At 41.7% G+C, this 22,358-nt stretch overlaps 2 protein-coding genes across 15 annotated transcripts in view; one reads left to right on the top strand and one right to left on the bottom strand.

Moving 5' to 3' along the window:
* The window catches only part of LOC118779803 (band 4.1-like protein 1), a 74,787-nt gene extending 57,016 nt beyond the window's left edge, over positions 1–17,771 (top strand). For 4 of the 10 annotated variants that reach the window (XM_036532074.1, XM_036532071.1, XM_036532072.1 and 1 more), the window contains 13 exons: positions 374–409; positions 1,271–1,447; positions 3,448–3,516; positions 4,143–5,951; positions 8,106–8,156; positions 8,903–9,253; positions 10,042–10,170; positions 10,859–10,930; positions 11,872–11,931; positions 12,685–12,780; positions 13,074–13,154; positions 13,498–13,614; positions 14,477–17,771. In XM_036532074.1, coding sequence (XP_036387967.1) covers positions 374–409; positions 1,271–1,447; positions 3,448–3,516; positions 4,143–5,951; positions 8,106–8,156; positions 8,903–9,253; positions 10,042–10,170; positions 10,859–10,930; positions 11,872–11,931; positions 12,685–12,780; positions 13,074–13,154; positions 13,498–13,614; positions 14,477–14,482 — 3,054 coding nt within the window. In that variant the 3' untranslated portion in view covers positions 14,483–17,771. The remainder of the gene's footprint in view (positions 1–373; positions 410–1,270; positions 1,448–3,447; positions 3,517–4,142; positions 5,952–8,105; positions 8,157–8,902; positions 9,254–10,041; positions 10,171–10,858; positions 10,931–11,871; positions 11,932–12,684; positions 12,781–13,073; positions 13,155–13,497; positions 13,615–14,476) is intronic. The other 6 variants (XM_036532075.1, XM_036532073.1, XM_036532076.1 and 3 more) reach the window with 4 other exon arrangements.
* A 1,836-nt stretch (positions 17,772–19,607) lies between these two features.
* cntn4 (contactin 4) overlaps positions 19,608–22,358 on the bottom strand; it is a 140,282-nt gene continuing 137,531 nt past the window's right edge. For all 5 annotated transcript variants that reach the window (XM_036531204.1, XM_036531206.1, XM_036531205.1 and 2 more), the window contains 3 exons: positions 22,168–22,280; positions 21,900–22,068; positions 19,608–20,998 (listed from right to left, as the gene is read on the bottom strand). In XM_036531204.1, coding sequence (XP_036387097.1) covers positions 20,907–20,998; positions 21,900–22,068; positions 22,168–22,280 — 374 coding nt within the window. In that variant the 3' untranslated portion in view covers positions 19,608–20,906. The remainder of the gene's footprint in view (positions 20,999–21,899; positions 22,069–22,167; positions 22,281–22,358) is intronic.

Genomic DNA, 22,358 nt, shown 5'->3' with positions numbered 1-22,358 from the left:
AGCATTAGTATTTAAAGTATAAATTTTGATACGGGCACCACAACATAATGCAGTTTACTAAATGTTACATAATTTTTTGAGGGATTCCCCAGCTCCATAAATGTGAAAGAGGAGGCTGTAACAGACACATTTTAACTTGTGTTGATTTCTTTAGAGCATCAGCCTGCATGTTTGTGTGTGCTCGATTCCTGGTGTCACGATTTGGGTATGCGTTTGCATCATCTACCCAGTTGTCTGTCCCTGGGGTCAGTGAATGTGTCTGTCTGCCTGCCTGCCTCCTTGACTTACTGTCTGCGCTCTCCCTCTTTGTCTCTGCAACCACTCCCACACCTCCTAACCTTGCCTTCCCCCTAACCCTGTCCCGCCCCCTCAGTTGGACCAGGATTCAACCCCTCGACACAAACAGGAGGTACTGCTCTTTCTGCTCTGCAGCTGCTCTCTGTGATAGCCGTCCGTGATATCTCGCTGTGAGGGAGGCTAAACCTCATAGCTCTGAAGGAGAAGTACACCCTCCACACATCGCTGTTGTGACGTGTCCTTTATTCAGTCATGTGAACCAGCATTGGCACTAATAGGAGTCTTGAAATGAAAAGCCCTGGCTTTTGTTCTCTAATAACATTAGCCATAAAATTGTGGTGGCTGTGTTAATAAATGTGTTAAAATCTCAATAATCCTGGTTTTGTCTGCTTGTGGCTTGATTTGCATAGTTAAGTTATCAGTGAGAGGGAGGAAATTTAAATGAAAAAGATTGACATAAAACTATGAAATAAGCATCAAATGATTATAAAATGAATACGGTTAGGATTTCAGAAAGAGCTGACAAAGATAATTAGATCTACATTTCAACATTAAAGATTTTTTCAATTTTCATTTAGACAGTACAAGTGGTGAAAATCAATTCAATTGCTTGTGTCTGATGCTCCACAGATGTCATTTACATGAACTGACTAGATAACTGAAAAGGAGTACAGAGCAAAAACAACACAGCTCCAGTTCTATAAAAAAATTATTCAATATCAGAAGACATTTAATGTCAGGGACTGTGAACGTGTCATTGGTTTTGCAAATGGTGATGGAAATATTATTATTGTTCATGCATTCATTTGTGCATATTGAACTCATTTTACCACAGTCTAACAGTATAACAGTGTAACAGCTTGTATATGTTATGTTACAAGGATGTGTGTAATCTCAATATCTATTTTGTTTCTCTCTGCCTCCCCTCTCTCACTGTCCTCTTTCTCTCAATCTTCCCATCCTTCTCCCCCAGTTTCTGGATAAGTCAGAGGATGTCCTTCTGAAGCACCAGGCCAGTATCAACGAGCTGAAGAGGGCCCTAAGGGAGCCTAACAGCAAGCTGATGCACAGAGAAAAGCGACTGTCGGGCACATCTCCAGAAAAGCGCCTGTCGGGCACCTCGCCGGGAAGCACGCCCGAGAAGAAGGCTGTGAGTTTGGGCTGAGGGTTTTAGGGTGAAGGGTCCATGGAAGTGGGTGGGAATCTGGGTCAGGGAGGGAAAAATGCACCAATCCTTACCATTTTCACTGCCTATTATTGTTTATTGCTTATTGTTCACGATTGACTTCTGCTGAACTTCTTCTTGGTTTGGGTATTGTGAGTCTTGATTGTCGTGTCTACATGACCACCATGTCTTAGAGCAAAGTGCAACCTCCAGTGGGGAAAAAAGTGTGTGTAGCTCTCAGCTACATATGACTGTGATGTATTACATGGCCTCACTTGTAACACACATGCAAGAGGTTTAGCAGTGTTTTTAAGAATTGTTTTCAGCTTCTTTACAACTTTGAGGGTGTAACTGTCCAGCCTCAGACATGTTCCTCTTCTCACCTATCATCCTATGTGTGGCATTGTGAGTCACAGCTGCAGGTTATTTCCATGGTGTGTGTTGTTGCAGTTCTGAATGAACTAACTGTGATGATCTATACTATGAACCAAGTATCACTGTAGGTTTTGAGGAGCAAAAAACAGGGTAAACCTCCTGTTCCTATCTACAATAATAATCAACCTTGACTCAAGAGTGCTGTGCAGCAACAGATGAACAGATGAAGTTAATTAAAAAAAAAAAAAAAAAAAAAATATATATATATATATATATATATATATATGTTTTAATGGAATGTCCTTTACATTTTGTTGAGAGTTGGAATAAGAATGGAGAATAATCAATACAGATAAGTGAAAGAGTGGCTGTGATTTTAATGATTTGTTTTAAAGTGACCAAATTCCATGTTTAGGTGTGCAGTTGTTGGTTTGATTTTGAGAAAAGTGACATTTTAATGTAAAGTTAACCAAGTCTGCAACGTTTGGAGGAATGACGTTCGATGCATTTGGTACAAGCATAATCAAATTTAACTAGCCCAATTGACTCAAGGAAAAATATCCCTGGTTTTCCAAACTTGGCTGCATAAGCGAGTGCAATGCTTTTTTACCCCTCAGATTAAAGCAAAAAAACCTCTGGGGCTTTGATCATTCTCATTGTGGTCACACCGTTAAAAAGACAAGCTGCTGTTCTCAAGATATCTCTGTCAATTACTTGTTTCATGTTTTTGTGTGTACTGGGACAGGCTAGGGAGTATTTTTCAACTGATATCTGAGAACAATGACACAATATCTATGGCATATTAGACATCCTGTTGGGTAGAGAACTGTATCTGTTTTGTACCTGGATCAGAGGAACAGATTTTATCTTCCTAATGGAATAATGACTCACTGTAGCTGAAAAATCTGCCTCTAAATACTGAAGGATCTTTATCATGTCTGCTTTGCAGTGTCATTAGAGACAAGGTAAACAGACAGTCAGAGAAAGTGCTACTTTTGATGGGGTACAAAATATTACTCCTGCATTTGCAAACATGCCCTGTTGAGATTATGCTGATATTCATTTTTCCCTTGCAGACATATGACAGACGAAATATTCGAGATGTGGGATGGACTGTGACTTGATTTGAAATAGCATTTTTTTTTTTCATCTTTGCTGGCCTCTTTATTCATTCAGATTGCCTATAGCGTTTGAGGACGGATGTGACAAGCTCAAAGTGAAAGGCGCAATGCTTTTTGAAAAGTTAAATATTAGCCTTTGATCCTGCTATTTGAAGGGAAGTGAGAGAATAAATAATTCTGTCTTGAGATACCTCCAGAAAGGCATTGTAATTGTTATAAACATCCTCTGACAGAAATAGGTAGATGGAATATTTTGTAGCTCATGTTGATGGGAAATGGCAGGGAGATGCTTCAACAAGTCTTATGCGTAACATCTCAAAAGACATAGCTGATGCCACAGTGGTGTTCTGTTTAGCCATGTGTGGATGCGACCCAGCTATAGTAAGCAGTGCGTGACTGAGAGAATCGAGGAAGGGGAGATCCTCTAACTATTGCTCTCCACTCTCTCTTTCGCCCTCTCCTGGTGGGTTTTGCTCGACCTCCCGTCAGCTGTCGACGGCTGTGAATGGCCACACTCTGGAGGGCTTCATCCAGAAGACTGTGGTGGCATCTCCAGAGGTTTCTCTTCTCTCTTCCTTCTTTCTGTGCTGAGTAGATGTATGTGTATACTCCACTGATCTGCTAGCCTGCTAGCAGATTGCTTCTTAAATAATATTATCCTAGATAACATTGACATCGTCAGCTTTAAACAGACATTAGGGTACCTGTATCCACCCAGTAAAGTGCCCATATCCAGTTATTGTCTTGGAATGCACTAGATTTTTGTTTGTTTGTTGCCTCTGGGTTTAGGGCTTTGAACAATATAAAAGCTTGGAAATACTATTTGGAATGAAAGGCTGTACTTATAAGTAATTTACCTTAACGGTGTTTTTTTTTCTAGAGGGTCAGTAGCAAGGCAGTTTTTAATGTTTTTACACATTTTTCAGTTACATCAGACCAATGATTGTTTACTAACTCTTATTTCTGACATGAATGCATACACATACAAGGTGCATTGAATAGTGTAAATAGAGACAGGAAAGGAATTGTTCCACTGAATTGGTTCACTGAGTTGGAGCATTGTTTATGTATATACATTAGCCGCACCTTGTTGAATAAAATAAACGAGTACCCCATTGGTTCTGAAGCTAATCTATCACAAGAATAGCATATTCTAACTGTTTTTAATCTATATCAACATATAGGGTTCTGAGGAGTGGGTATTGATTGAAAAACAAGATACTAGTCAACAGGACCATGACTCAAATGAGGAAAAGTGCAAAGCTGTCACCTCTCCACAGCCCTTAATGTCTGATCCCCCTCGGGAAAGATTGAGAGAATTGGAAAAAGAAAGAGAGGTTACCAAAATGATACACATCGAGGTGACCGGAGATGATGGTCAGGAAGAGAATGTCCAGATGGACAACTTTCCTTCACCTGGTAAAAGCAAAGCAGAAGTCACAGAATCAACACTAAAGAGTGATGAAGATGCAGAAGCAGAAATAGCTCCATCACAAAGCGAAGCCAGTGACTCTGATAAATCCGCTACAGGAAAATTGCAAGATAACACACATCCCACCGAAGTCTTGAGGGCTGAAAATGAGGATGAAACTGCTATTGCAGAAGCAAAGAAAGAGCAGCAACCATACAGAGAGCGCAAGAAGAGGAGGCCTCAGAGTCTGAACCTAGGAATGGCGACTGAGTTTGTGTATGAGAAAGAGGGTGAAAGGTCAGATGGTGAGGACTCAAAAGAATCTGACAGTGACAGCTCTCAAACAAAGACAGAGCAGGAGGAAGAGATACTTTCAATCCAAACTGTGGATGCTAGATCTAGAGCACAGGAGAACATAACATCTAGAACAGAGGAACTAGTGTCTGTTGAGATGTTTTCTCAGATGAGTAAAATGGAGAGACCAGCAGAGACAGAGCATACAGAGGAGATGCCAGCTGTATCTGTGGGTCTGAGGGATAATAACACTGATGGTGAGGTTGGTGAAAACAAGAGGACACAGGAACAAGGCATGGGATATGAGTTGCATTCTCATTCTAAGGAAATATTAATCTCCGATGATGCAGAAAAATGCAAAGAAGATCAGGCCAAAGGCCAAGGCACTGAAGATGATAGACTGTCAGAAGAAGTTGTGGGCTCAGCAAACGGTCCTAGAGAAATGGAGAATGAGGAAGTAAAAGATGAAGGAGGAAAACAGGGCCAGATGTCACCAAAGTTGCAAAGCTGGGAGGCAGCCCGAAAATCAGAGCTTACATGTGCTGAGCAAGAAAGTGAGGAGACAAGAGAGACGAAAATTAGTGATGAGACAGCTGAAAATTCAGAGGAAGCTGAGCAAAAGAATTCTGGGTGTGTTTTGGAAAAGATTTCCACAGCTGAAGGAGTAAAGATAGAAGAGGTGGAGAGAAGGCCTAATCATAAAGGAACAGGAATTTGCCAGGGAGAAATAACCAGAATTGTTCCCCTCAAACCTGAACGATCAAAGAACTCAGTCTGCAAAGAAGATAAGGACAAGTTTACCCAGCAAGTAGAACATAAAGTTGCAAACTTTGGTGCAAGAACAGAAGGCAGTCAGGGGCAGGAATGTGTGGACAGGCTGTCTTACAGCAAGAAGACAGAGGAAGATTTCCCAACCTGTCATCCAACAAATGCTCATCCAGTTCCCAGCCCAACTGCAACTGAGGAACCCTCCAGCCCTCAGGGAAAAGAGGACAGAGAGTCTCCCCAGTGCTCAGAGGAACAAGAGCTGCAAGTTATGGGGGTCCTAGTGAAGGAGGCTACTCATTCTGAAGAGGTGATGCTCAAGCAAGACAAGCCACAGTCTCAGACTAACCAGACACCCACAGAGCCCCAGCCCTTTGGTGCAAAGTCCTCAGCAACCCACAGAAATACCCCTCCAGCACCTCCCGTTAAAACCCAGAAGGCGAGAGAATCTGGGCTTATACTTCGGAACAGCCGCATCGCCAGCAAGGACCCTAGCCTGGACACGGCCAGGAAGAGAAATGCGGTAACTGTGCTTGGCATCTGCTTTTCAGTCATTGGAGGCAAAGCATCGCATGAGCTTCAGACAAAAGTGCCCATCCATTTCTTATTTGTTTTCAGTGACTTGAATATACATACATAAAACTTACTGTATGTGCTTATATTTGAGGAAGGGGGAAAAGTGAATGCCACACTTTTTTGACTGTGTCTCATTGGCTGATGCCGTACTGCAGCCATCAGCACATATCTCCTTCATGGTTTCTGGAACCTTCCCAGCTGCCCCATTCTGTCCCTGCCACCACCTCTCTCCCCCACCTCACAGTGCACCGGTGTCACGACTGCTTGCGTATCAGTAGAGACCGATAGGCAGCTGTGTCTCTATATCAACACAGAAGCTTTCATGCTTTGGCTCCTGGCTTTTATTCCCCCCTCCCCACCCCTGAACCTTGTCTTTCCTTTCAACACCTCTTCTGTCAGCTCTCATTTTAGACTGGTCTGCGTTGGAGGGTTGCAAGGAAATGAAGGCTTTTGCATCTTGCCATGGCTCTCTGAGATTATTTTGACCTCTCTGTGCTGTAGTTTGTTTAATGGAATGTATGAACAGAAGGCGTTTCAGACTGTGAGACTATCAGACAGTGTCTGAGCTGGTTGTATGTGGCTGTGTGGTCACTCAAGTACACGATAACCTGAAATGTACGTGGTGTGCATTTGTCACCCACTCTACAGACATGCATATGTGTCTTGTGCCTGATTCCACATACATTAATGTTTCCATAATTTTACAGTATGTGCTGTGCTGAAAAACAATTATAATATCAATCATTTAATCATGATGTAATCGTGAATAATAATAATAAAATTGTGGTTTAATTTTTTTGACACTGACTTGTAGAATATCTAAAAGAGAACAAACATTCAATGATGACATTAAATTGAACAAACTGTCTTTCACAGAGGGTGATATCCAGGATATTCTTAAATGAAATGTGGCACTGTATTACATAATGGAGTGATGCTCTGACCCTTGTAATGACAAGATCCACTCAGACTGCAAAGTGGATGTATCCATACAGAAATATGGAGCTAACAGCCCTTACCTTCACAGACAGAAGCTCTGGCTTAGAGTCACTGCTGTGATTTCATAGTTGCAATAATTAGGAGTTAGCACATTTTTTTGGCAGTGGAATGAAAAGAATCTGAAATAAGGCTGAGATTTGACAGCTTAAACATTTTCACGCCTTTCATCTTTGCTAAGGTCCTGGACATATTGGCAGAAACAAGCTTGTAAAGTGGTGGTGATTTGTGAGTCGTCACAGTTAGGAGTGACAAGCGTGTGAGAGCGGTGTGTTTGGTGCATTTAAAAAGCTGAGACTGCTGATACATGGTTCTTTAATTCATACTGAGTCCAGATATGATGTCCACTGCTGTGTTTGAGAGTTCCAGACATTCTTGTATGAGGGCTCTTTTTCCAGTGATGTCATAATAAAATACCGTGATGAAAGCAGGCACCATTTATTTGTCACTGTCATGCAAGCCTGTTTAAATTCAATCAGCGTGGCTCTGCAGTATTTGTGGATTCTCTACCTGGTGTTCAAATGGCTTTTGCCATATGCTTGGCTCTACTGTCTGCTAATGTGCATCTAGTTCTGGAAAACAAACTCAGTCTTTTCTCTCAGTATTTCAGTGTGATCAGTCAAAGCAAAGACAACGCTTTCTATTCCACTAAGGTGAAGATTTTTCAACCTGCTCACCTTCCATTAAATGGGCAGATTGATATTCTTCATTAAGTATCATCCAACAATCTGGCTTATACCATTTTAGACGCATTTAGCAAACCATATTTTGTCCAACAACAATATATTTTGGCTGTTTCTTGTGCAAACAAATCAATCAGTAGCATGGGGTTCAGCATAATATGTCATTATAAATGCAGCCACATTTTGATGTATCTGAGTGTATGACCTCTTTGCCTTTCTTATGTTGTGGTGATGGGAAGGTGAGGCATCTCTGTGGAGCTGCATTGGAATGGGGACATTTTCTGCTCACAGGAATGTCCTGTGCACTCTGTCTGGTGGCAGGGAACGTGGCAGTCGTGGCCCAGCCTGTGAGAGAGGCTGCTGGTGTCGGTGTAGCTTGGGCTAACTCTGGACCGCTCTCCTTCTCCCTGTCCTTTTTGCAGGAGCCCCTCTCCACTCCCGCCATTCACGAAGAGCCGCTAGACGAAGCCCAGGTTTCTCATTTTTCTTAAATTATCTGGAGAAAAGTCTCCACCCACATCAACCATTCATGCCCCCCTTCCTTGCACTCTCCACCTCAACATGGCTAGCCTTGCGTTCGGTCACTGTGACGCATGGGTCACCCTCGGTGCCAAACTCTCTGCATGTACCTCTCTCTCACCTCATTTAATGCATGCTGCATGCGCCAACATCATCCACTCTCACAGCTCATTTAAGTAAAAAGTAACCCTGTCAAAAAATAAGAGATTGTTACTTATTCCTAAGACTCAAAAACAATTCCCATTTTTTAACAATTTATTGTACATTTTAAAACCTGAATGGACAAAAATATTCAGCACAAAGTGGGAACCGTATTTCTCCGTGACGTGCTGTTGAAGTTCCTGGTTGTTCCCCCTGCCATGTCTCCCCTGTCCTGCATCTCATCCCCCTCTCCAGTAGGACCTCATTTGTCCTCTTCCCCATGGATATGCCACAGATTGCATGCTGTCAAGAGGATGACTCCTCTGTAACCCTGTCTGTTCCATGGATCATTACCTTGAGAAACGTCAAACGTTCTGAAAGGTTCACGTTGATTTGAAACCCCAGGAGTCATTGCCATGGGCGGCCACAGCTGGAAGAGCAAGCCCCCATTCCATTTCTCATTGTCATCTGTCATCCCCTGGACACCCTCAAGAGGCTGTCCGGTTGAAGCGCTGACCCAGGGGCGTGGGCACTCTCTGTCTCCCTGTGTCCTGTCCAGAGGGAGCCCTGGGAGAGGAGGCCGGGCTCCGCCTCGGAGGAGGACCAAGAGCGCGACGCGCCCTACATGAAGGAGACCCACCTGGGCATCGAGCGCAAGTGCTCCAGCATCACTGTCAGCTCTACATCCAGCCTGGAGGCAGAGGTGGACTTCACTGTCGTCATGGACCTCCACACGGGGATGGAGGAGTTCTCCCGCGGCATGAGCGAGCTTGGCGAGAGGGACCGAGCGCCCGAGGTGGGTCGGGATGACTTCGAGGAGACCTCCCGCTTCTACTCCGCTCGTCTCATGGCCACACAAGACAAATCCCCTGTTGAAGACAGACACCCTGAAGAGCGCGTGCCCCATGAGGTAGATACTGTACACCCTACCCTTTGCCATCCCTCTGGGCCCAGGACGTCCTGCCAGTGATATGCATAAGCACATCTGTGTGTTCCAGCAAGCCTAAAAGGCCATGCCCCCCTTATTCTGCTGAACCACTCAGATTTGATATCATCTTTTACTTTTACTTTACCAACAAGCATGGCTTTTCTTTTTGTTTTGATGGTTGTTTTATACATTTCCTTTGTTCAGTGCTTTTTGTGTCTTTAATTCTTTATCTGTTCCCTCTGTGTTTTCTTTTACAATTATTTTTGTCATGTCATTTGTTAAGACAATGAAATGCATTCTTTGGTCTCTGTGGCTGGATGAAAATTTCTGTGAAACAAGCATGGTCAGTGTCACCCTCATAACAAGGTTTGGCAGTATGAAAATCTTCCTCAACTGCATTTTGATTTTATGAATGGAAACGCACTCTAATACGTGTTTTCCATCATAAAACAATAACTCAGACATGAATATGATACGGGATTGGAAGATATCTCATATTTTGCCTTTTAAGAGTTATATATAATGCCATGTATTGACATGGGTATTAAGTGTGTACTGTAATGGTTCTGCAAAGGAAAATTAAATGTTCATTAAATAAGCAACTAAACAGATGAGAAAATCCATTTGAAGGTTGACTGTGGGATGAGAGGAAAGTTACAGTGGTGGTCCACATGATGCAATGTACGAAAGGCTGCTTTCCAGTTATGCGTCATGTTGTATGATGTACAATATTCCTAATCTATCATGCATGCGTATGAATTGCCTCACAGCCCCCAGTCGCCAAGAAAGACCCCAGTGCTGTGAGTGCTGCCCAGCTTCTGAGGAAGGCCGATTCAAAGACGGAGACGCAACCCAATGGGTCAGAGGTCACTACCACCATCATGGAACTGTCAGGACAGGTGCAGTGGAACTTCAGCCACCTGTACAGTATACAGAAAAAATGACAGAACAAGTGAAAATTGCAACTAAATAGCCCTTCTTTATTGCACAAAGATAGTGAAATGGACTTTGGCAGGCTGGGGAAACATTTACAGAGGGAAATAATTGGTCTTCAACACAAAGGGATATTGCAGTTATATAATCTTCAATACACTTGGCTCTTGAAGAAGCCTGTTAATCTGCCTACTTTCTTTAATATGTTCAGACACAAAGAAAAAAATTGGCAAAAATGAATACATTCAGTTTAGTTCTTTTTCTTCAGACCGGTAGCAGTTCATGACTTCATCATTAGAATGAGTGCCAGATTTTTTGTACCAGGATAAGATAATGATAATGTTTGTGAAGTGATTAAAGTATTGACAGGAAATTAATGAGGATGAAAAAATCCACTCTATTCATCTCCAGAGACAGTATACAAAGCCAACGCTACCTCAGAGGTGTCTTATTAAAAGCAAATTACCGGTCTTTTCTGGCTTTCTTCATGAAAGTGACAATGAACCACAGTACAGTGATCCCAGCAGGTGTCTTTAAAGAAGGTTGCAGAGTTTATTCAAAGTTTCCAAAGTCAGTGATAGCTTCCTGGGGACTCTAGGCAGGTGTGCTGTTGATATGAAATGTATCAGCCTTGTGTTTGTCTTTGTTTGGCAGACGGAGAGTGATATCAATGGACAGGAGGCCAAAGTCCACAGTACTGACATACAACCAGCAGAGGGCGACCTGGTATGTTTTCTTACAGCAGCTTTCCTTGGTTATACACAAAGTCTGTTTTTACCCGTTTCCACATAGGGGTTTTTACACAACAGTACAGATATTCATTTAGACTGGGGGCATGTTGACTCCAGGTACACTTCTTACTCATTCAAAGGATGAGTAATAAAAAGGAAATATAAAAAGGAAATGGGTTCTAGTTCTATGGCCACGAGTAATTGCCCTTAGCCTTATGACTTTAATTGTTTTTTTTTGTGATTTGACTCATAGTTAATTCACACCCAGTTTTCAAGTAAAAATATTTTCTTGCATGATGGATTTGCACACAGTAGGGCTTCAGGAATTTACATCACTGTCAAGTTTTGGAAATGTTGTCTTTTTAACAAACATTCATTTAAAATCGGAAGCAGAGAAACAGATAAACAATATCTTTTACCCGATGTCTGATTCAGCCTCTAAATTAAATTATTTCCAGTGTATGTTGGATTAAACCCTTTTCCCACAATATGAAAAGCAACAAAAAAGTTATAATGTACAAAAAAAGCTGTATTATAATTATAGAATATAAGAACTGTTGTTCTAAGGAGAAGGATGGGGTGTGTATGAGGGGTACCATATATACAGTACAACTGCAGTGGGAGTTTTACTGTGCTCTGTGTGTGAAGAGAATACTGCTGCTGTGTGTGTGGAGACTGAAGACCATATTAATGTTCTGTGTGTGGAGACCATGCTACTTCTGAATTTGAAACCATGCTGCCACTCTTTTCACGGAGACCTTACCACTGCTCGGCGTGTGGGGGGTATGCTGCTGCTTTGTGTTTAGAAACCATGCTGCCGTTTGCTTTGTGTAAACCGTGATTCTGCTCTGTGTGCTGTTGCTCTATGCAGTAGCTTTTCTGTGGTGGATTGTGGTTCTTTGCATGAGATCACTCTTCTCATCTCCTCTGTTTCAGAGCCACAGTATGAGCAGTGGAAAGGAGTCCCATCCTCCCGGTACTGAAAGTGGCTCACCTGTGAGTGCACATCTTATATTTTACACCTAACTTGGCAAGGTTGTTTAATTGTCCACAGTCACAGGAGCTCAAACCCCATTTCCTTGCAACAGTAGAAGTAGAGTATTACCTAACACTTGTCATTCATTTTGTATCACTCAACAAAATTGCTGCAGTTGTTTTCACGTAGAACTCTGGGCTTTCTCTTTTGTGGGGCTCATCATTTCTCTGTATTAATGAACATAAAAATCTGTTCCAGAGAGCTGTCGTAAATTACTTCATTTGGTGGTGGTACTGCAAAAAATATTTCTGACTGGTCCCAATGTATGCAAGGAATTTTCTTTTGAGATTTTGAGACTCCGAATTTTCAAACACTTACACCAAATCCATGCGTCTCATTACTCCTTGTATCTGTAAGGCACATGTCGCTATCATTGAGTGTGAACATTCAGCGACAGTTGCCTGAGGATGGCTATTAGATATACAGTAAATTCTATTCTCGATAAGTGGTATATGTATACTGAGGTAAGGTGCGTGATATGTGTGTGTGTGTTGTGGCATATCTCTAGTTAACAGGAACAGCAGTGTGGGCATGCGTGTGCGTGTGTGTCTGTGTACAGGCAAGCGCGCGTGCATGCGTGCGTGTGTAAGTGTTGATAGTGAGTGCTGTGGTTTACAGCATGTCTTCAGTAATTGGAGCCACAGTGTGTGCGCATGCGGCAGCAGCTGTGTGGTTAATGGTGTGATTCACTTGGCCTAATGGCTCCGCTGCAGGGGAAGATGAGTACTCTGGGGAGGGAGGCTGCTGTGTCCCCGCTGACTGTCACCACGGAAAATGTTACCTCAGCAACCACAACGCATGTTACCAAGGTAACTGCCTCCTCTGTTTCTGTCAGAGGCCACTGTGTGGACTCCAGGGGTGGGTGACTCGTCGATTTTTTTTTCTGATACACCCAACGTGTTCATTGACAAAAGACAAAGTGACTCCTTAGGCTGCAATTACTGTAAGTCTGATTTGAAATGCCTGACTTTGCTCTACCTGAGTAAAGAGCCATGCAGTTCCTTGTTTTGATTGTTTCTGCATCTTGAGTGTCCCTCTAATGCTGAAATGAAGGCTAGCTATCATTGTCCAGTTTAACGGGAGTGTGCGCTGTGTGTCATAGACAGTGAAAGGGGGATACTCAGAGACGAGGATCGAGAAAAGAATCATCATTACAGGAGATGATGATGTGGACCAGGACCAGGTTGGTATATTAGGGCGGGTTTGCGGGTTTACATGTGACTATACTTTATTTGCTTACATCCTACCAAAAGCAGCTCTAGAAGAAGGTTGGGGGATTGAGTCATAACACCAAGGCCGGGCTGTTGCATGCCTCATTCCCTAAATGTATTTCTTGTATCATTTTCTTATTTCTTGTTTAGTTTTTTCATTTGCAGTGTAAAATAACGGGAATCATTTATTTGCTAAACCTATAATGCATGCGCATTAGTCCCAAGTGGTGAAACAAAATGACAGACACCCCTAGTTGAGTGACATCAGTGAAACAGACAGGGTCCTGTTGTCATAAACACCTGCTTTTCCATCAGGCCCTCGCCATGGCAATACAGGAGGCTAAGCAACAGCACCCTGACATGCTGGTAACTAAGGCAGTGGTTGTCAGGGAAACAGAATCTTCCTCTGAAGAGAAACACAGGAAATCTGAGGTAGGGAAATCAATGTTACACTCTGGACAGCAGACGGCAGTAAATGTATTGCTGTGATGGTTATGTTGGAATGCAGCTCATTGAAGCATACAAGTACATGCAGTCTGCAGATCACATACAGTTAGGAAAAAGGCATTAACGTAGAGATCCAAGCACAGGGACGGCTGATGATTTCACAAAAATCACTGAAAATATGATCACTGAAAATAAACTATATTTTACAGTTCAGAGGCAATAATTAATTGCATGCCTTGCTATAGGTGTGCGTATATTCTGTAGCAGTACCTTGCCCAAAGAAGAAATTTTTCCTTGTAAAACAAATGGACAATTATGGTTTGTGATATGATAATGAAATACAGTTGCGCTTGATGCCAGTTTTTAAGACATGCTAGCACATCCCAGACTGCCCAGTGTTAATTGTATTATATTATATTACATTACACTACATTATTGGGATTTAGCAGATGTTCTTATCCAGAGCGACTTACATAGGTTACAATTTTTACATGTTATCCATTTGTACAGCTGGATATTTACTGAGGCAGTTCTGGGTTACGTACCTGGCCTAAGGGTAAACAGCAGTGCCCCAGTGGGGAATCAAACCAGCAAACTTTCAGTTATGAGCCCTGCTCCGTACCACTGTGCTGTGCTGCCACCAATTAATTGGCTTGGGGGCTGGATTAAATAGAAACTTTACCTTCACTGTCATGAATTAAAAGCTTTATACTAGTGGCGTAGTTAGTTTGATTAAATTATTCTAGGCAAATAAGAGTTACTTCCTTGTGAGACACACGTGTGTCTGTGTGTATGTGTGTATGTGTGTGTGTCTGTCTGCATGGCTGTGTGTGTTTCTCTCTTGCAGTCCTGATTTCTCTTGACTCTGCCCCTGATTGGGCCGCTGGGAAAGGGGACAGGAGAGGAGCCTGACCTGCAACTGCTCGACCACTGCCGCGGGTCCCCAAAACCACACGCCCACACCCACCTTCTTCTGCTTGTGCAGCAAGAACACCTGACCTGCACCCGCACCCACAAAACCTGCATCCAGACTCGCCTCTGTGTCCGCTTCATATACTTCCTCTCCTGCCCCTCCTGCCAAAACCAACTGTGAGAGGGCCTAAAAGACCCCCTGCCCTTAACCCCCTCAGACCATGTCCACCCCCATGGCCTGTCACCCCCTCACCCAGAGTGTCCTGCTGAAATAAAGTCTGAAATGTTTTTAGTTCCTCAAAGTCAAACCTGCATCTCACATAGAAGTGATAAATTAGGCATTTCTGTTGAATTGCACTGTTGAATTTGAGTTACCCCTGGAACTGTAATGCTGGCTTCAGGTCCAGAGACCCTCACCTAGGCTCATCCAGTACAATGGCTTCCAGTGAAGTGTCACACCCAGCTCCCCTTGTCAAAGAGTAGCTATTTTTCTACCCAGCCTTGTCCAGTTCAGATGGTTAGTTCCCTTGAGATATCTTGAGATAACTTACATAGCTATACCTCCCTGACCAATTGGTTTTGAATAATCCAGATATATTGACCATTGCATGGTGAAAGTTTTCAAATTCCATAGCCCTCTAAAGAGTTTCCATGGAGACCCTCCATTCTGCTCAATCGATGCTTATAACACGCATGAAGAGTGGGATATGATTCTTTAGGGGGGTGGGGGAGCGGGGTTTTTGGTGAGGTCTGCAGCGATTGCTAGCTTTTAATGCTTGCTGTCGCAATATGACACATAGGATCCACAACAGTCTTATTAGCTTTTTAAACATTTTTAATAATAGAAGATCAGATTTCAGTCCGGTGTTTTGCTTGTTCATGAAGATAAATGTATGTATTGATTAGATTCGCAAACGTGTATGCATGTGTGATAGCAAATCTAAAATAGTTGAGGGGGTGGCATCAAAACAAAACATGGCACATCCCAGAATTCCACAGTACACACTTGGGGGGCAGAGTCTGCCTGTAAGACTGAGTGGAAAGCTGCCATAGTGCACTGGACTCGTGGAGCAAAGCAGAGAGGACGGCAGAGGGAGAACATATCACACATCACACATCACACATCAAAACTGCTCCTATGGTAGGGCAGGGAGCTGAATTCTCCTTTACCAGCTTCAGCTCCACCTGCCATTCATACTGGACTCAGCTAACAAAACAGTCTCTTACATGGTTTTCCTTTAACGCAGGCTTTATTCCAAAAATCTGGGTTCCTCTCTCCAAGCACCCCCCCCTCCCCCCCATCATGTTTCTTCCGAGAATCCACCCTTGCATTCTGTTGCAACCATTTTCAGTTGATACGTATGTCATGTAGTCTTGGTACAATTGGACTTCTAAAGCAATTGTTATGTATAAACGTTTTATCAATTGATTTTGAAAATGTGAGAATATGTTTTTATCTTTTTTTTTCTATTTGAATTTTATTCCAGCTGTTTTTAAGTTATGGTGTATGCATTTAACAGTTGTATTTATAAGAATGGTGAACGTGAGACCTGAGGTTTTCCCTTCCTAAAGGAGAGCACCGCCTGTTTTCTTGATTCCTTTTGAGACACAGCTAGGATTCACAGAGTGAGTACAAGGCCATTGCACCGGCCTCATCCTTGAAGTAATGGGGATAAAACTGCAGTAGTTAAACTAGGTACTCCTCATTGTTCAGCATAATGCAGCCCATTGCTGGAAGGCTGACCTCCTCGATCCGAATAAAGTACTGCACACGCAGATACATAAAACATGAACCCGAGAGTGCTTTAGGTAATAAAATGCTTCATGCACCTTAGGCAGAGTGGTGTTAATACTAGGAGATAAGTACCAACAGTTGGCCCTGCTATGTACATACAAATTCACACACTATACTTTAAGATGTGCGAATATTGGAATGATGGCTGGGGGCATCTCTTTTGTAAGATAAGTTCAGTATCAATGCCTCCATGTTTGTATTGCTCTCATAGTATCATCACAAACCATAACTTAAATTTATTTTAAGACATAACAGTTGGAAATCATTCCTCTAAAACTGAGGTTGGTCAGGTAAAGTGCACATGGTTCACAGCTACTGTACACAAGCATCCATGGCTTTGTCTGCTCTTCATTCACCCTCTGGAAGGGGACGGGAAGACCCTCTGCACTCTGTCTTACCTGCTGTTGAGTTGTATCTCTGTGAAACATCCTGATCTGACTATGGATTACATTCTGTGTTTAAGTCAAATGACACTGGAGTCCTTCTTTGCTGTCAAGGTGCTTGTTTGCAGTGAGTAGCGATGCTGTCGGCAATGATACTATGTATAACTCTCCTGTTCTTCCCACATTCTGTTCTCATTTAAAAAATCAAATGAAAGACTTATTTAGAGTTACGTTTAAAATTGAATTGATCTGGTATATGGAGAAGAGAAAGGGCTTTGCTTTGCATCTATGTAAATCAGTTAACTGGTAACCATATACTAAGTGAATGAGTCATTAACAACAGTGAGGAAGTGGTTCGCAGCTTACATTGTTTATTTAGAGTCAGTGCAAAGACTCCAAACAAAAGGACTGTTACAGCACTATAACATAATGCTGTCATACTAATAATGGGTGCCTTACCGTCATGAGTCACAGTCACTGTGTGAAACGGGCATAAACAGTGGCCTGGACTGATATGAAAGCTTGAAGGTCTCCCAGGGGCTACTTATTTAAAGGCCAAGTGCCTTGTATTTATTGGCAGTTGAGGCTTGCTGAGTTTGAATTGTTGAAGTGTTGGCCTGCTGTGCAGTCTCTGGCTCTTAGCAGATGGGAGTGGATGACATGTGGCCTTCGGTTTGAGCCCCACCCAGATAGGAGAGCAGTGTACTGATCATATCCCAGAGACGAATGAGTTTGGAGGGGGCTGGAGAGGAATGTGTATCATTGCTGACAGTTAAAGAGGCCCTGTGTGGAAGGGTTTGTGATGCATTAGGTCCATATAGTGCCAACCAAAACTCTGTGAACTTCTGGAAAAAAAAAAAAATTATATAGATGACGTAAAGCAACGCACTGGATGAAAGTGAATCCCAATGTGATTCCCATTGCTCTGTGCACGGCTAGTAGAAACACTGATCTCCCCAACATGTTTTTCCTTTCCCCTGCCAATTCATTCCTCCCTTTCTCTACATTGCCCCCTAGTGCTTGGTGGTGTGTGTTTGCTGTATTTGCATTCAGTCTAAGTGGAATAAATAAAAAACATACATACATTAATAAATGGGTCAGTGTGATTGAGATGCCTTGTGTGATTTTTCTGCTTTTGCATACATCTGAAAATATGCAGTATGCATGGCCAGAGGTTGCACTCTGCTGACTTGCCCATAACCTGTAGAAAACATACACAGAATTACAGCTGAGTGTCTCATAGTGTGAGCTATGCTTAAAATTATTCATATACGAGCAACCATCTGTTAACGAAATGCAGAAAGCATTCAGATAATAACAAAAATACATCCAATGCTTTATGTGGTCAATGCCAAGGAACTGCATTTCAGTTAATTATTGGTCTTTTACTGCCATCGTGTGGTGACTCAAAGGATTGCAAGCAGCTCATACAGCACATTAGCAAAAATGCAAAAATCAAGTGGAGCAAATCCATCGGATTTAGTACAATACCATCAATCAATGACCAGCTAATTAACTAATCACACTGTACTGTACCTGCATGCAAATACACAGACAATCAAAGCACATGCCTCTTAGGTAAGGACTGTATTCACTGCTTAAAGATGTCAGGATAAGTTGGCACGTGTTAAGACTGCCTCCCTATATGGATAATACTATTACAATACCATATCATGTAAAACATGACTATTTATGGAAGCCCCCTAGGCTCTCAAACAGTAAAGGGCCTCATGGTCACGTATCTGTAATATTACAGCATTATTTCTAAGGTGATCATGAAAAAGTACAGAACAGAGTATGTAATAACTTGTAAGAATGTATGTTCATATACATCATATTTCATATAACTTTTCCTATTTTTGTTTTATATTGCACAATTTTATACAACATACAAGATATTGTACATTATCATGTTTACATGTTGTTTGTACAACTTGTACCAAATGGCTTGTGCTAATTTGATATTTCAAAGATCAGATAACCTGGCCAACAATGCTGGCACCATGTCATCTTATTTTTAGATGTTTTCTTGGGGAATTTTGCATGATCCTCTCAGTTCATCCTTGTCCATTGACCTTTCGTCCAGTGACATTTCCTTGTATCATTAGAATTACATATATATAAAATTCATGGAATTCTGAATACTAAAACAAGAATCGACTCATTTCATTTCAGTTCAATAAATAACACACTGGTTATAAATTAATAAAATTTATTCATTAGCGCAGTATAAACAAACAACAACAGCAAAAAAGTAAATTAATAAAATAAATAAATAGAAATAAAAATGAATCTTAACATTGCTAAAACTGGTAAATCCCAAAGAAATGACTTCATAGGAGAGCACCAGGTTCAGAAAGAAACACAGACATTGAGATGATTTTGGTCTGGATAAATACACGTACACAACCCAAGAGCTGCATCTCTGCTGACCCTTTTTATTTTTTGCTGTAGAAATGCGTGGTCACAAGCCGTTCAGTCATTAAGCAAATCGTCAGAAAAAAAAGTATCAACACTGTCATGCGAAACAACATTTAGCTACAGTATGAAACATTTACCAAATGTTTGTTTTCTTAACATAAAAACCAAGTAAATCAGACCTTTAGAAAGATTACTTTTTAATATAAAGTATCTGAAGAATACAAAAAAGTATAGCATACATTTCTCAATCCCTGGTTTTGAACAGACCAAGCAACCCAAGTGTCCCTTTTTAAGTACTATAAACTACCGTACTCACATTTCACACTGGATTACAAGCTACATACTGTACTGTACTGTACTGTACCAGTCTCACATGGCATTAGAAGACTACAGTAAAGGAAGAGACTATGAGCAGCATTCGATTTCTGTTAGAAAGCAGTTAGCAAAACCCATTCAAAACTTCCGGGCCAAACGTATTGCCATTTTCCATGCTAAACAGCAAATGACTGTTGAATAATGCCTCTGTACATATGATTTTAGAAGTAGGTGGTATGACTGCCCAAACCTCAACACCTGTGACGATGCGTCACCTCTCAAGTAATGTTGTGTGCGTATTCATACCTTCCCTAAACCAGCTGTGTCCTTGTGTTATTTAGAACTAATAACAGTATACATATACTTGATAAGTTAAGGCTCTTTAAGGACCTGAGGATTTCAAACATATACAATAATGAGGCACACACTAGGCAAAGCATAGCTCTAGACACATGTCACTAACAGTACAGATGGGAAGGCTGAGATGGCCATATGATGCTTCTAAAGGTACAATCGAGAAGCCAGGGCATCGTTCTGAACATGAGATTTGTGGAGGATGTGACGGAATGCCTAATCACCACGATGGATAGAGACACAGCACAGACAGTGGTGTGATGGTGTCCTTCACTGTTTACAATGGAGGATGCTGACATCTCACAATGCAGAGGAAAAGTAAGACATTCCTCTTTTCACTCAGACTGAGGAGAACAGCTTTCATCACAAGGTTTGTTAAGATGCAGAGGCATATAGGCTTTCATAAGATCACAATGGAAGCAATTTTCCCACAAACAGTAGATTTGTATGATAATTAATGTGAAGGTAATACAATTCGCACATCAATTTGGAAATTAACCACTGTGTGAGTTCAGGGCAGTTGACGGGTACAGGTTACTACAGGTACCTCAGTTCATTATTTATTTTTACCTCAACTTCCACTACAGTAACAAAGGCTAGAAATACCATCAAATGTAAATAGCTTTACATGTTGGGGTTCTTTTAAAACAAGCGGAATAACCTTTCTTGTTCATACTAGAGAAATGCTTCATCTTAGACATGACATGCATTTAAATCCTGTACTCTTGCCATACTGGAACAGAACAGACCACATAATCCATTGGTAAATTTAAAGAAATCTATAAAAAGCTAGATATGTCATATAAAATATGCATACAAGGACTTTTTCTTTTCTTATTTTTTTTTTTATGAAAGCTGCTTTGGTAACAACATATTCAAGACTTCAGAGGATTCCCTGCTTCTGCAAGGACGTTTTGAAGAGGGACTGTATTCTTCTCATCTGAAAGAATATTTTCAGGCTTGTCCCCCCTGCTTCTAAAGTCTAAACTAATGGATCTATTCATACCAGCGAGGTTGGTTGATAGTTGTGTACCTTTCCTTTAAGTCTCTGTGTTGTTCTCTCCTCATTGAATGCACAGTTCTCTGGGTACCGTTTGTCATAATGATGTCCGAGCTGTGAAGGACAGGGCTATTGTACTGAGAGCTGAGATGGTGGAGACCTTGGATGCTGAGCCAACGGCATTCGGTCCTGAAATGTAATCAGACAAATCAGTCAGCTGGACTGAAAATTCTTCTTCTTTTTACAGTGCAATTACCTAGCAACCTCCTTATTTGCACTGTTTCCTAATTTTGCGTTGACTGTTTTCGCACAATTTTAATAAATTTGGAAGCTGCCATGAAACCTGCTAATTGAAGCCCTGCATTTGAAAGAAAGAAAACTAACCACACGAAGCACAGTAATACAACAAGCACTTTATAACAATTACTTAAAGAATTATCAAGAAGTGTTGAATTATTAACAAGCTCAAGTTTATTGTCTTGGTAACTACAAGTCTGGCTTTGAAAATATGCATATGGGCCCATAATCACTTATCCTGTACATACAACAGTTTCATTTAAGTACCTGGAATATTTTGTCTCAACATTAAGATGTGAATCTTATGTGGTGTCAGGTCATCCCATTATGGGATTTGATTGAGCTATGTCAAGCTAAATTTTGTCAGTAGACGAAGAGGTGAAACAGAAGTGGTAAATTTCAGACTTCTTCAACAAGTTTCATTTCAGAGAGTTAAAAATGCATGGAATAGCTTACCAGTATTCATAGTTGAAACAGAGACCCTTTACAGTTGTCATGTTCGGGTCTGACACAGTGTTGGATATAGTCTATAGCCGAGACTATAGGCAAAATGACGAGCCAAGATGCGTTGAATGGTCTGTTCTTGTCATTAAAGATCCTGTGTTGTTTTGTCATTAATATTACTCACCAAGTATTATGTACACGTGTTACATAATACATCCTTGTTCATCCCTAAGATTTATAGGGGATCGTATGTCAAACCATATAATACACCATATAATACCATACAATAACTTGATTATTGCCTAGGATTGTACAATGGAGATCAATTGTGACTCTGTCCTTTACTGACCTGCTATTCTAGGGATGGTGATCTGCCTGCTGCTGCTCCCCTCCCCTCCCTCACCAAATGGTTTGATCTGAATTATATACTCCTCATCAATAGGCAGAGAGAGCTCCACTGAGGTCGTGTTGGTCTCCATCACACTGGGGCGGCTGTGTCTGTTGCGTTTGTACAGCACCTGGAGAGGCATATGACAGGGCATCGTTAAATGGGGGAAAATCCTGGGAGATGGCAGTGTGAGTAATTCAGGACACAGGTCCTCACTGTGCTACCTTACCTTATAGCCTGTGACTTCTGACTCATTCTCCAGAGCTTTGACATGCTCCCAGTTCAGGATGATCTTAGAGTTTGACGTGTTCCACATGACTTTAAGGGGAGCCTGGCTCGGAGCTGGTGCACCAATGTAAGGTAAAGAAGTTACAAAAAGGTAAACAACTACAACCCAAACCCAAATGTGACAACTTTGTC

Source organism: Megalops cyprinoides, chromosome 6 (assembly GCF_013368585.1).
Source record: "Megalops cyprinoides isolate fMegCyp1 chromosome 6, fMegCyp1.pri, whole genome shotgun sequence".
In the NCBI taxonomy this organism is placed as follows: domain Eukaryota; kingdom Metazoa; phylum Chordata; class Actinopteri; order Elopiformes; family Megalopidae; genus Megalops; species Megalops cyprinoides.
The sequence above is the reverse complement of the archived record's forward strand: the minus strand, read 5'-3'. Positions and strand labels throughout refer to the sequence as shown.